Source organism: Podarcis raffonei, chromosome 17 (genome assembly GCF_027172205.1).
Source record: "Podarcis raffonei isolate rPodRaf1 chromosome 17, rPodRaf1.pri, whole genome shotgun sequence".
In the NCBI taxonomy this organism is placed as follows: Eukaryota; Metazoa; Chordata; class Lepidosauria; order Squamata; family Lacertidae; genus Podarcis; species Podarcis raffonei.
Genome location: NC_070618.1, coordinates 22,713,668 through 22,729,019, shown reverse-complemented (window position 1 = coordinate 22,729,019; position 15,352 = coordinate 22,713,668). Strand labels below are relative to the sequence as shown.

The 15,352-nt window shown below is 45.7% G+C and overlaps 1 protein-coding gene across 1 annotated transcript in view; it reads left to right on the top strand.

Annotated features, from left to right (window-relative positions):
• The window catches only part of MUSK (muscle associated receptor tyrosine kinase), a 59,253-nt gene extending 47,906 nt beyond the window's left edge, over positions 1-11,347 (top strand). Inside the window, exons 14-17 of the mRNA XM_053370805.1 lie at positions 816-1,005; positions 3,462-3,653; positions 6,694-6,842; positions 9,991-11,347. Of these exons, the coding sequence (XP_053226780.1) occupies positions 816-1,005; positions 3,462-3,653; positions 6,694-6,842; positions 9,991-10,673 (1,214 nt within the window). The 3' untranslated portion in view covers positions 10,674-11,347. The remainder of the gene's footprint in view (positions 1-815; positions 1,006-3,461; positions 3,654-6,693; positions 6,843-9,990) is intronic.
• The last annotated feature ends 4,005 nt before the right edge of the window (positions 11,348-15,352 follow it).

The following is a 15,352-nucleotide window of genomic DNA, read 5'->3' as shown; positions in this document are numbered from 1 at the left end:
AAACTGCTCGGTTTCCAACGGTTTCCAACATATATAAAAACTTAATAATACATTTTTTAAAAACTTCCCTATACAGAGCTGTCTTCAGATGTCTTCTAAAGGTCGTAAAGTTACTTATCTCCTTGGCTCAAGGGTTGCTTAACTCTATACCCTCCAACATTTCTCCGATGAAAATAGGGATATCCTAAGGAAAAGTGGGACATTCCAGGATCAAATCAGATACCAGGATGGCTTCTGTAAATCTGGGACTGTCCCTGGGAAATAGGGACACTTGGAGAGTCTGTATTCAGGGTTCCCTGAGAAGAGGGATTAAGCATTAAACCACCCTGAGAATTGTCACTCTTTGATGGGAGTAGGGGTCTCCTCATTGATAGAATACATCTATAAAAGCTATGTCTGTGCTAACTTAAAGGTAAAGGTAAAGGGACCCCTGACCATTAGGTCCAGTCGTGGACGACTCTGGGGTTGCGGCGCTCATTTCACTTTATTGGCCGAGGGAGCCGGCGTACAGCTTCTGGGTCATGTGGCCAGCACGACTAAGCCGCTTCTGGCGAACCAGAGCAGCGCACGGAAACGCCGTTTACCTTCCCGCCAGACTTATCTACTTGCACTTTGTGCTTTCGAACTGCTAGGTTGGCAGGAGCAGGGACCAAGCAGCGGGAGCTCACCCCTTCACGGGGATTCAAACCCGACCTTCTGATTGGCAAGTCCTGGGCTCTGTGGTTTAACCCACTGTGTCCCACTGTGCTAAGTTAACATTTATCAGATAAATAAATGGCAAGCAAGCGCTCTCAAATTCCCTGTTTCCCTTTCAGCATCTTTGACCCAGGAAACGACAAAGTTGAGTGCGGCTCCTCCACGTTTCCCCTTTCCCCCCTCTTCCTCCCCGACATACTCTATGACTGTCATTATCTCCATCATCTCCAGTTTTGCGATGCTGATCATCCTTGTGATCCTCGCTCTCGTTTGTTGCCGGAGGCGCAAGCAGCTGAAGAACAAAACAAGGTAAGATCTGGGGTTTCCTTGGATGTAGCCTCCTTCAGAGAGAGATGCCTTTAAGTAAAACTCCTGGAGAGGGAGAGGGAGAGAGAGAGGGAGGGAGCTTCACGAATCATGAATTGTGCAGGATGTTTATGTTAGCCAGATTTAATATTTTTCCCTCAATGATAGTGAGAGGAAGATATTTAGCTCTCCCAAAATCAGAGCGTCTCTGCAAATGTAGTAAACAGGAACCTGATACTTTGGAGCATATTTTCTTTTCTTGTGATTTTGGCATTTATGCCAGAAGCCAATTATTAGAGGCCTTACAACTCAATAGGCTGACTTCTACGCTACCAACGGTTCAGAACCTGCTTTCAGACAGTAATGATCAAATTACTTTAATAGTGGCTGAATTTTTGAGTGCTGTCCATGTAGAAAGACTGGGCCATTATAAAGAGATTTAGTGGTTGTATTGTATTATTTATGCAAATTGATTTTCTTTGGAGTTAAAGATCTGACTGGGTCAAACCTTGTTATGTTGAGTTAATATTTTCCATAATTTGTATACGGTGCCTATTTGATGTGTGGTTTGCTATGCCTATTAAAGGATATTTGATTTGATTTGAGAGCGCTTCATTCCATTAATTTCAGCTTTGAAACGGTGCTTACAGTTGAAACTGCAGCGCTGATTTATTTTAATACAAACGAGGGGTAATTTTCTTCCATCACTTTTCTGTGCCAAGTAGAGCACTTGCTGTTTCCATTGTGAATATGAACTCAAGATGTCATTGCAAGTCATTGTTCTCATGACGGGCGATTGGTTGCAGCAGCCAACAGAAGATTGGCAGTGGCAATTGGCCGTGTGATTCGTTGCTGCGCCAAGGCCTGCTTATGATTGGCTGCGCCAATTGGAGGTTGATGCCTCGGCAGCATCAAGGCATGCTTGCAATTGGCTGTGGGCAGTTGGGCTTTTTGCGGCGAGCGTTCAGACAATTGATGCCCGGGGAAATGAGTGCGATTTGCATTGGTGGGCAGGCTGTAGAGCGATTGGCGGTGGTGACCCTCCCAAAAAGAAGCTCTATAACACTTGGCGATCTCCCCACCCCCAAAAAAGCTCAAGAACTTTAGGCAATTCTCCCCACCCCAATCTTTGTTGCGGTCCAAAAAATTAGGGGTCATCTTATACATGGGGAGTGTTATACACGGAAAAATATGGTATTTGGGTTAAAACGCATACAAAAATTCATATTTTAGGATAAATGCATGAGCTGTGTCTATTGTGAAAAAGTGCGTTTAGAGGGTAATGTGAACATTATACACTTCTTTTTTGTTAAAAAAATCAGATTGAAGCAGAAATTGGTTGGAAAGGATTTATGAATCAGCACATGCGAAACGATTGTGGACTAGAAATAGTCAGGCCTATCTATGCCTAGTTGAGGCTGGGTCACAACAATTGCTCATATTAAAAACAGACTCGTGTCATTGGCTGAGGTAATGCACATTTTGACCCTTGACCTTGAAACCCTTCTCTCCCCATTTTGGTTACCACCTGTCTAACAGACATACTGAAGGCATCTTGCCTTCGTACAAGAACTTCTCCAGTAACCATTTTCTATGTTTGTTCATGAACGATTCTCTTAAATGTGGTAAAAATAGGGTTTAAAAATTTGCTCAAGAAGCTAGCTAAGCAGAATAGTCAAGGGGTCGCGCCAGCCCTACCATTAGGCAGAGGGATAAAGATATTTCAGGGATGGGGAGATTCTCAGTAAGATGTAGAAGGGCATTGGATATGGGCAAGGTTAGATTACAATAGAGCAGTGTATTTTAGGAGCAGTTGTTGTAGTTACCTTTTTATAACTCATAATAACTATAGCAGTCTTCCCAACACGAGGCCACATAGCTGCCCTTTGCTGAAGTAAAGGGAAAGTATTTTTGGCACATTTGACTTATGTATATAGGCCAGTTTAATTGTCACTCAGTGTGAAGAACTAGGAATACAGATGTTTCTGGGGACCAAAGGGAAGGGATGGCACTTTTTCCTACATAAATTGTACCCCTGTCAACTCTTGGAATAAAAATAGCTTCATACAGATATCCCATCCTTTATATATTTTTCATGCACTAATTATTTCCACATACACCTCTCTGCAGACTGACTACTACAGTTGATGTTTTTGAAAAGTTGCCTGCTGGTGCTATTTGATCTCTCAACGAGGGTCCCCTATTTTAATTGTTGCTGTTTCAAAGGCATTGCTTTATTGCATATTTTAATTATGGATGCTTACGTTTTGATGTTTTAATAGGATTGTTTCTTGTGTTTCTTTTTACTTGTGGATGCATTCAATTACTGAAGTTTATTTTTAATACTTGTGTAATTGATTATTATTTTTACTGGTAAACTGCTTAATATCCACAGCAACATCATCATCAACGTTATGCTTGCTCTAATCTTGCAACAAATCTTCCATCCATTGTTTCAGGGAGTCAGCACCCCCAGCCCTGACAACACTTCCTTCTGAGCTCTTATTGGACAGATTGCACCCAAATCCCATGTACCAGCGCATGCCTCTACTTTTGAACCCAAAGTTATTCAGTCTGGAGTATCCACGGAACAATATCGAATATGTGAGAGATATTGGAGAAGGCGCTTTCGGCCGGGTCTTCCAAGCAAGGTAAATGACCAGCTGTCATCTCTGGTCGTTTCTGTTTACATGAACCCCAATGTTAGACACGTTTTCGGTCTTCGTTTTTCTATGTTTTGATGAACTAGCTAAGCAAGGAATAGCCATTGCCCCCAAAGGCAGAGGTCAAAAAGGCATTTAACTTGAGCTGAGGCATGTGCAGAAAACGGTGTCGCTCGTGGTTGCCAAACCACATGGGCCAGCCTTGCAGCTGTGTTGCTCTCCTGGAAGATTTGTTTTCAGATGGGCAGGAGGCCATTCTCAGGCATTTGACAATGATGTGACATTTACTGTATCCACACTGCAGCTGTCACACTGCCACATGTCCGGAGCGGGCGATAAGAGAACTGGAAGTTTGCTTTGGAGACTGGGACTTCCTATAGCTACTGGGTAGTAAAACACCCTGACGTTTCAGCAACAGCTGGGCAAGTTGGCTTTGGGATGGCTGCTACATCTCCCCAGGCAGGCGTCTCCTCCTATATAATGCCATACATAGGGACAGCACGGAGATGGCATCCCCATAGGCGTGGCCATGGGCCAGCTCAGACATAAATAATCTCAGCTGAATAAAGGGAGGGTTATTAAGGCAAGAGGGAGTGCAGGTGCCACTCTGAGGCTGTCAGTTTCCCATCTCCTTCTGAGCCCCATCTTGAGGCCAGATACACTCAGATCATGCTAGGACGTGGGAAAGGGATTTCTAAGCAGGGCTCCTGAGCCTAGTTTGGGAATATTCAGGGTGCCAGGAGAGGATATATTGTTTATAACTTGCGCTAGCAAGTTTCTTTATGTGGCAGAGTTAGTTCCCCTTTCTTACATGCACAGCAGATAGCTGGTTGCAGGCTTGTGTAAGCCTCTCACTATTAAACAATTCAGTCTGTCTAAGATTGAATTAGGAGGGACGTGGGTGGCGCTGTGGTCTAAACCACAGAGCCTAGGGCTTGCCAATCAGAAGGTCAGCAGTTTGAATCCCCGCGACGTGATGAGCTCCTGTTGCTCGGTCCCTGCTCCTGCCAACCTAGCAGTTCGAAAGCTCGTCAAAGTGCAAGCAGATAAATAGGTACCGCTCCAGTGGGAAGGTAAACGGTGTTTCCGTGCACAGCTCTGGTTCACCAGAAGCTGCTTAGTCATGCTGGCCACATGACCCGGAAGCTGTACGCCGGCTCCCTCGGCCAGTAAAGCAAGATGAGCGCCGCAACCCCAGAGTCGTCCACGATCAGGGGTCCCTTTACCTTTAAGATTGAATTGTGCATTCCTGGTAAGTTCCCTTTAACCCCTCTTAAAAGAATAAAGACACAACAATCTTATTTAAAGTCAATAAAAGAAGTTTACTCAACATCATCAGTTCACAGTTGGATTCCTGAAGGCAGACTTAGTTACAAATATGTACATGTGGATCTACCCCATATGGGGAATAGTCCCAGTGCTTCTGCTAGCTAGCAGAGCACTCGTAGCTAAAAAGCTGGTCCAACGAAGAAGAGAGAGAAAAAGAGAGAAGGGAGAGAGTGCTGCATGACTCGTCCTTTTGTTACCTGGACAGGTAAGGTCACGCCCACCTCTAGTCACATGCAAGGGAAGGATGCTCCAGCCCAAGAGGAACAGGAAGTTTATACTGGCTGGACCAACATCCCCTTGCATGTCCATTCTAGGAAAACAAGGAATGTTGTATTTGACTGCTCCCAGTGGATTACATCCCACACCTCGGATGGTGGCTAGACAAGCAGCAGAGGAGCAGGCACAGTGCCCGTTCTGGCACCAGCTCCATGGTAGGAACCCCTTCGCTTGTTGCCCAACTGTCTTGTGATGGGGACTGCAAGGGTGCAGGAACCTGCTGCCACTGGTAGGTTAACAAGCTAGCATCCTTGTTGCTGCCACAGAACTGGTGCGGCACAAAGAAGGCTGAAGGTTTGGCAGGCTGGGAATTTATCCTGGCCCTGGTTGCAGTGCCAAGCGCCGCTATTGGGCAGTTGGCCTCGCACCCAGGGGACGATCTCCAAATCCTGCCACCATTGGGCGATTTGGCGGCAGGAGGATGATCTAGCATGCGATATGCCATTTCACAAGGGAGGCCCGGGGCCCTCCCACAAAACCACCCACCCCAAAAGGGGCAAACAGACATATTTGAAATACCATTGGAAAAGTCTGCAAACACCCCATTCTGCCCTGCCTCTGCCCTGCCCCATTCCGCCCCCTTTTGTGACGTTTTCCTGACCTTTTCACTTCCAGGTTTGGCACGATGGGCATGTGCGCAGTCACACACATATTGAATGTGCGTAAATGGGGAGTTGCCTGTACATTATCTGCTGCAGCACCGCAGCAAGCGAAATAATGTAGTTAGCGTCAGAAGCTGAACCGCAGCAGAATGGAAACAGCACAGCGCTGCAAGCAATGAACCTGGTTCAGAAAGGAAATGGGTGCCTCCTTCTATTCATACCTGTTCCTCTGCGGTTGCAGCCTGTGGACATCAAAGGGAGGCAGAGGCAGAGACAGTTATGTACAATAGCCAGCAGCTGACACACAAAGTCCTCAGAGCTAGATGCACAATTGGTGTTTATGAGGAAGTGAGAGAGAAAAGTGAATGGTGTCACCAGCCAGCAACTTATCCCTTAGGTTATATATGGGAGATGCTGCTCTCTGCTGTCGGGGACAAAGAATGTCGCACCAGAATGGGATGGGCAAGATCCTAGATATCAGCTGAGCAGCTCATTCCACCCCATTCTGGTTTCACTGTCACACAATCCTGAATCCTTTCTCTCCCTTTCTCTCCCGTTGCATGCCATTATGGCAAGCATTTGTACACATTTTGTGTGCATGTCTTCCATAAAACATGCACTTTTATTTATAGCACACACTTCTAAATACTTTTCTGTGTAATCACCAGTAACTGATGCGTTTTGTATGCATATTTTGCATTTTTCATGTGGGTGCACGTTTGCTCACTGAAAATGCATAGCAAAAGGGATGCTCTCGTTTTCTGCAGCTGCGCGTGACTTTTCTCTCTGCCTCGTTCCCTTTTGTTCTCCTCCTCTCTTAGGGCCCCTGGACTGCTTCCTTACGAGCCATTCACGATGGTGGCTGTGAAGATGCTCAAAGAAGAAGCCTCAGCAGACATGCAGGCAGACTTCCAGAGAGAGGCGGCCCTCATGGCTGAATTTGATAATCCAAACATTGTGAAACTTTTAGGTACCAAATCTGACTTCTTCTTCTTCTTCTTAAAACCATCAATATGCATTTTTTATTGTTATGGACCCCCACACACACACCTTATCCCACACCAATGGCTCAAAGACTGGACTTAACCATCCAGGAGTCCGTTACCTTTTTATCTTTTATCTCATCAACTGCATGCCATAAGGTAAAGGTACCCCTGCCCGTACGGGCCAGTCTTGACAGACTCTGGGGTTGTGCGCCCATCTCACTTAAGAGGCCGGGGGCCAGCGCTGTCCGGAGACACTTCCGGGTCACGTGGCCAGCGTGACAAAGCTGCATCTGGCGAGCCAGCGCAGCACACGGAAACGCCGTTTACCTTCCCGCCAGTAAGCGGTCCCTATTTATCTACTTGCACCCGGGGGTGCTTTCGAACTGCTAGGTTGGCAGGCGCTGGGACCGAGCAATGGGAGCGCACCCCGCCGCGGGGATTCGAACCGCCGACCTTTCGATCGGCAAGCCCTAGGCGCTGAGGCTTTTACCCACAGCGCCACCCGCGTACCTACTGCATGCCATAGCCAAGAACAAAACAGCGTTGTGCAAACCAGGCCTCTGACACACCTGGATGCATGTGTGAAACTGATAAATTAATTAATAGAATTATTGAATTGGAAGGGACCCTGAGGAGCATCTAGTCCAACCCCCTGCAAGGCAGGAATATGCAGTTGTCCCACAAGGGAATCGAACCTGCAACCTTGGCGTTATCAGCACCATGCTCTAACCAATTGAGCTATTGGTTTAAAAGAGGTTAAAACTCATTGAAACTCAATTAAAATTGTGCTATCTGTAGAGCTCCGGAGCCAACTGCCTAACCTGTCGCCATGTTAACCGGAAGTCCTTGATCTATCTGTCCGTGTGTGAACTGAGTGTTCTCCCAGAATCCTTTGCAAAAGCAGAGCTGCCTCTCCTTCCTTCTTTCTGATAATGCCTAGCGTAACACAATGCATGATTTGATGTTATCATGCTATGCCTCCTTTCTCCCCGTCAACATCATAGGTCATTGGGCTGGTCAGCTGCAAATCTCTCCAAATGAATATGACTGGTTCTAGTAATCAATCCAAACAAAGTTTATTTTGCTAGCAATATTGTCAAGCCAGAAGGTTTTTTTCGGGGGGCAGGGGGAGGTGTTACAGAGGGGTTTGAAGTTAGTTCCTCGGGCCCAAGTGACTGTGTACATTTCAGCAGGAGAAAGGGGAAACAGGAAGTGGACACTCAGTTGGAGAGATCCCTTTGTTTATTATCACCATGTTGGATAAATTAGGAAAGGCCAAAGGAATCCATCAGTTTCATGTTGCGGGGGTGTGGGACTGTTGAACATCACTTGACCCGAGAACCCTTTTACGTGCATACTTCTTTTTTAGCTTGGACCAGCTGTTTTGGAAATGCGAAATGTCTGTCTCTGTCCCGTCCCGTCCCCCGTCCCCCAATGGCGAGAAGGAGCGAAAATCCAGCCTCAGTGACTAAATGGGGCAGAAATGTCCATCAGAACATCAGAGGCTTAAATGTACTTGCACTCTTTGTTCACTTTTCATACTCCAATTTTTAGGTTGAATACGAGCTGTATAAGGCTGTATACTTCAGCAATTCATATTTCAAAAGCTGCACAATTGCACAATGTAATCATTTAGCTCATTCCAGTGGTTAATGCTCCAGCAGCTGAAATCTGTAAAAATCCTGAACAGCTATTAGCTGGCATTAAAACAAGAGATTTGAACATGTGGGAGAAAACCATAAATGCAGCCAGAGATCTGTTAGCAGGAGCACCTATTGTACGAAAGAGGCAAACCACTTTTAAAATAGAACAGTGGTTAGGCTGTTTGGCCATAGAAGCCAAAAGAGCAGTAAATTCCCCTACTTTATGTATTGCTCTCACCAAGGTGCACAGACCCTTTGGATCCTAAACATTAATCTTCCAGATGAAATGAATCAATTGCTTCCTTTTGGGGTTTTTTGGGGGGTATGTGTGTGTTATGGTGAGACATTGCATTTTACATGTTGTGTTTCTGTGCTTCAAGCGCTGGCCTTTTCTACAATTCTGTTTTGCTTTCTTGCTCGTTTCTTTGCACATGTTAGCAAATTCAGGACCTCTAGGGCTCGACCTCCATGCAATAGGAAGGAGCAGGCATTGTTTCATCACAGCTTTAGCATTCCTTATCTTCCTTTTATGTATTTGTAATTTTGGGAATTGTCAGTGCCGAAGAGCCTTCATGCACAGCCTTCAAAGGAAAAACAACGAGGGTACAGTGTTGTGAGCAAGGCTGCACATTTGAGAGGGCCCAGGCAGGAAGGGACTGGTGGTTCTCTTCCCAGCAATGGTACTAACACAATTAGTACATACATTGGTGCCATGGTTATTCGAACAACACTAACACATTTATTGAACCATGCAGTGGCTTTGTACGACGCAACTTGCCCTTCCAGTAACTCAGTATCATAACATGAGTTATCATTGATCTTGTTAACAACAGAAGCAATAAAACTCCTAAAACCCAGAGTTTGAGTGTTAGTAGTTGCAATTCCAAGTTGCAATTGCAATTAACCAGTTGAGGAAGCATTTTATGGACTTCCTTTATTAAATAGCTAACTGCTGGACATCCTCTGTAGGGGTGAAAGAACCTATAAGATTATTATTATTTTATTATTATTTTTTTAAAATAATATTTTTATTAAGTTTAACAATAGAAAAATAGGACAATAAAAACACAGGAAAACAATATAAAACACAACAATACAAACTTTCACAATACATAAAATACAAACATTTAACAAGAGGGGGAAAAAACAGTCAACACACAAAAAATAGAATAGGAAAAAACACAAATCACTCTTTTCTAGTTATTTATCTTCAATTAACTTATTTTCCTGACTTCCTCATGCCTCCCTTTTTTATATCCCTTTTTAACAATTAGTTCAGCAAATTCATATCCTACTACTTTGTCCTTATATATTTTACCTCCCAAATTTCAAGTTTTTATCTCTTATTACTAGAACCCCTTCATTTTAAGATTATTATTATTTTAATGCCTGCATATCATGGCACGTTAAATAGCACCTTGCTATTGCCGACAAGCTTGTTGGCCTGCAAGCAAGCAAATATTTATTGCATGTCTATCCTTGATTTCAGGGGTGTGTGCTGTTGGAAAGCCCATGTGCCTACTTTTCGAATACATGGCCTTCGGGGACCTCAACGAATACCTGCGCAACCGATCGCCACGCAACCTCTGTAGCCTAAGCAACAATAACCTTGACATGCGGATCAGGCCCTCGAGCCCCAGCACGCTCGGCCTCTCGTGCACCGACCAGCTCTGCATTGCCAAACAGGTGGCAGCTGGCATGGCCTACCTCTCGGAACGCAAGTTTGTGCACCGCGACTTGGCCACCAGGAACTGTTTGGTGGGAGAAAACATGGTGGTCAAAATTGCAGACTTTGGTCTCTCCAGGAACATGTACTCGGCAGACTATTACAAAGCCAACGAGAACGACGCCATTCCCATACGATGGATGCCCCCTGAGTCCATCTTCTACAATCGCTATACGACTGAGTCTGACGTCTGGGCCTACGGCGTGGTCCTGTGGGAGATCTTTGCCTTTGGCCTGCAGCCCTATTATGGGATGGCTCACGAGGAAGTCATCTATTACGTGAGAGATGGAAATGTCCTCTCTTGCCCAGATAACTGCCCTCTGGAACTGTACAACCTCATGCGCCTGTGTTGGAGCAAGCTCCCTTCTGACAGGCCGAGCTTTGCGAGCATCTATCGCATTCTGGAGCGCATGTATGAGAGGGCAGTGGCAGCTGATCACGCATGAACTGTGCAATGAGGGCAGCTTTTCATGGCCTCCTCTCTTGAATGACTAAGCTTGGGTGAAAGAAGGAGCCTGGACCTCAATATATCAGCAGGATCAATTGTGCCAACACAGGCTTTGTAGTTGCTGCTTAGGCAACATTCCCAATAGGAAACTGAAGCAAGTGTGGTTGTTGACTTGAGTGAAGGCCGCAACTTCAGGAAGTGTCACAAGTGTATTTTGAAAATAACCAGCAAGGACACTGTTCTTGAAATGTCATTTTTCTTTTCTGTTTTCTTTTAAAACTTTTTTTTATCACGACTTTCTGTTATGCCAAAAACCACGGCGTTCAAAAATAAAATCCACTACTACTAAAACAAGATCAGAGAATAAGCTAAACGCAGCAGCAGAATTTCAAATACAATCAATTGAAAGAGGAAACGAAGAGTTTGGAGGGGGGGCATGTTGGATATTATAGCAGGAGCATTCAGAACAATTCTAAAAACCCAACTCCTTCCAGAGCAGGAAGTTCTTCACAGGTCATTTTGAACATGTGTCTATATCTCATGTCTTGATTTATCCTGAGTCACAACATTGCTCAATCTGATCAGGCGGGCAAGAGTACAGGGTTTCATCTTGTATGTATTTTATTGGAAAATTGCTTCCAAAATGTGTTTATTAGAAGAAATTCGCACAGATGCAAGGGTTGTTGTTTTTAATTGCAAATTTGCTGCAGAAATATGGAGAACTGAATTTAAGAATGGAGAAATCAATTCCTTGTATACACCTTGTTCCATGAGGGACCATTTTAGATGTGTGGGTTAAGAACAGAAAAGCACTGATCGGTGTCCTGCAATTCTAACCCCCTTTAAAACCTCGTTCATTTATTTTGTCTGAAAATGGAATACACTGTATGTACTGACTGGCTGCAAATCAAATGAACATGCACGTATATTTCTGTGCATCCATCACAGGAGACACAGAATTTTCGGGAACTTTAGATGTGGGGAGGGGGAGCGATGTCTTGTGTAAACAAACAACTTGGTGGTGAATGAGCAGAGCTATACACCGCACGAAGCCAGCAGGGTTATGTGAATGAAAAGAGCGTCATTCACTCTCCTTGGCGGTGAGATCATTGCCTTCTAAATTTATCAGTTTTCGTTGGGGGAGTTGGATTCAGTTCACAAGACGGGGATGCCAGGGAATAAGGCAGTCGGAGTTGGGTTACAGCGAAGGGGACTTGGAAGTCTTTGGTACCCTGCCGATCATTAGCAGGATGATACAGCATGTCTCCCAGAAAGGAATAGCAGGGGAACGGGAAGTTCTTAACATCCAGACATGTGACAGTCTGTTGAGCGATATGCCAAGTGCACTTGACCCCTAGAGAGAAAAGCCTGCAGAACTATGGAGGACCTTGGGCTCCTCTTAGCTGCCGTTTGCAACCGCCACAAAGTCCCAAGGCACATACTGACAAATGGTCAGGGACCGCAGCTGCCCTGGTTGCAAGGCCTTGAGCAAACACGCAGTCACCCAGACAAGAATGCCTTTGCACATATTCAGATAAATGTGTAAACTTCCTGAGCTGAAGTTTAGGGCCCTGCCCAGGACTGGAAACTTCATGCTCCCATCTCTGTTAGTCATTTCTCTCTGTTCCTCCACCATTCTAGTTTACATAATCAGCTGTCAGCCAGCACTCAATCACGCCGTTCAAAGTTTGAGTTAACTCTTCATTAGCAAAAGCACAATCTCCACACACTTAGCTGAGGCTCAGGCCTAATGTAGGTCTGGCCCCATGAATCAGCTGCCAAGACTGAAAGTTCCTGCCTCCCCACCTCTCTGTCCCCTCCTCTCCAGGGCTTTCCCCAAGCAATTGGAGACTGCGTCTGCATGCAGTCTGCCTCTGCTCTGCCCTTTTCAGCTCTCTTCTGGTTCTGTGAGACAAGGTGGGAGGGAAGCTTGTTACAGCAGGAGGGGGAGACCCCTGTGACTCTTCACCAGCCTGACTCATCTCTGCCTCTTGGCTTTCCTCCTCCCACCCTCTTGCTTCCATCTCCCCCAGTTCACAAAGCTCTGTTATCTCTTCATCTTCTGACACCTTCTCTTCCCAGTCTTCTCCCTCTGGCCACTCATCATCGTCCCCCCACCAGTTCCCAGACTCTGAGCCTTCTTCTCTTCGGGGTTCCCCAGCTGGTTCCTCCCACCCATTCCTCCAGTTTTTGACATCAGATGTGATATGGAATCTCTCAGCCCTTCTGCATGGTGTGGAGGAAAGAGATTTTTTCCCCTTCCTCTCTCATAATTCTAGAACTTGGAGGCATTTACTGAAGCTGAAGGTTGTAAGATTCGGGAGAGATGGAGGATAAGTCAATCAATGGCTTGGTGGCTATATTTTCACCTCCACTTCTCTGAATATTAGTTGATGGGAAGCCCAAATGAGGACAGTGCTGTGCTCAGGTCCTGATTTCAGGTTTCCGGGAGAACTGAATGGAGCAATGCGTGAATTAGAAACAATTTCTTTGATTGACACCTTTCCTTATCCTTTGTTCATCTGCAAGCCCTTGGACTCTTGGGATCATCTCCCACCCCTTTCTCTGATGAAGAGTTAACATGTGAATATTACTGAGATTTCCAGGCACTTCCATCCCTGATCTCAGCCTTTCCCGCCCTTCCAGTTGCTGCTTTTAACTTCCACCTTCCCTGAGAGTTGCTCATGCTGGCTGGAGCTGATGGGAGTTGTGTTTCCCAGGTTGGGAAAAAATGGCCTTTCCAATCTGGCACCCTGTGTCCAAAAGCAGACCTCTCTAGGTGCTATCTGGAAGCTCAGAAGCAGGGTCCAAAGGCAACAGTTGCCTTGCCTTCTGGGTCCCAGTACGGATGAGGGCAACACATAAGGTTGAACATCTTCTGCATCTGGAATGGAAAACCTGATGTTGTAGAACTCCCAACTCCCATCAGCCTCAGTGAGCTTGTCCAATGGTCAAGGATGGAGAGAATGTTAAGCTAACTTTGGAGGCCACAAGTTCCACAGCCCTGTTTGGCATCCTTCCAAACTGGCTGCTCTACATATATCTTTAAAAAATCCAGCTGGGTCTATACACCAGCGACAAAGCCTTTATCTCAATGTTATCTCATAAACACAGTGCTATAAACACTCTCTTGGATCCCGGAGGAGGACAAGCTGCAGCATCTCAGTGGCCATCATGTCTTGCCAGTGACCTTCCATGACACAAACCATTGCGCCAAGCAAAACGAGTGCGTTGTTTATTCTGAACCATATGTTGACTCAGCACGAAGCAGCACAAATATTTTTCTTGGCGAGCTCGCTGCACTATGAAGCAGATGCTTCAAAACAATGTTCCTTTTTCCACACCAGCCTATGTCGAACAAGCCCAAGGGTTTACTTATTGGACGGCAGTGTTTAAAAAGCGTTGGATAAAATATTATGGCATACTACATACTAGACGGTTTAGGTTTTGGATATGAAAACAAGAATATATGGTTCAAACGATAATGAGCTCAGAACAAGATTCTGATTCAGGGCAGAGGAGTTTGTTTTGTTCTGTAATGGGGAATCTCAGGCACAGGAACTGAGTGCGGCCCCCCAGGCCTCTCTGCCTGGCCCTTGCAACTCTTCCCAGGCTTCACCCCTCTGTGGCTGTGCTCTTCCCCCTCCTCAAATGTTTATTCCTGGCTGGAAGTGTGCTAATGATTTTTGCTTGTGTAAGGTTAGGTGTAAGTGTCTGGAGGCAATTGGAGGGTGGAGGGTGGCTAATAGATTGAGGTTGAATCCCAACAAGACAGAAGTATTGTTTCTGGGTTACAAGGGATGGGCAGGTATGGGGGATTCCCTGGTCCTGAACGGGGTAACTGTGCCCCTAAAGGACCAGGTGTGCAGCTTGGGAGTCATTTTGAACTCATAGATGTCCATGGAGGTGCAGGTCAATTCTGTGTCCAGGGCAGCTGTCTACCAGTTCCATCTGGTACGCAGGCTGAGATCCTACCTGCCTGCAGACTGTCTTGCTAGAGTGGTGCATGTTCTGATTATCTCCTGCTTGGACTACTGCAACGCGCTCTATGTGGGGCTACCTTTGAAGGTGACTTGGAAACCACAACTAATCCAGAATGAGGCAGCTAGACTGGTGACTGGGAGTGGCCACTGAGAACATATAACACCGGTCCTAAAAGACCTACATTGGCTCCTAGTACGTTTTTGAGCACAATTCAAAGTGTTGGTCTGATCTTTAAAGCCCTAAATGACCTCAGCCCAGTATACCTGAAGGAGTGTCTTCACCCCCATCGTTCTGCCTGGACACTGAGGTCCTCCTCCAAGGGTCTTCTGCTGGTTCCCTTACTACGAGAAGTGAAGTTACAAGGAACCAGGCAGAGGGCCTTCTCGGTAGTGGTGCCCTCCCTGTGGAATGCCTTCCCATCAGATGTCAAGAAGATACGTAACCATACAACCTTTAGAAGACATCTGAAGGCAACCCTGTATAGGGAAGTTTTTTATGTTTAATGTTTTGTTATGTTTTTGTGTATTCTGGAAGCTGCCCAGAGTGGCTGGGGCAACCCAGTCAGATGGGCAGGGTACAAATAATAAAATGATTATCATTATTAGGCAGGGAGATAGCTGTTCCAGACTATTCAATGAACTTCCTGGCTAAGCAAGGATTTGATCCTCAGTTAGCCACATCTGCTGCCAACTA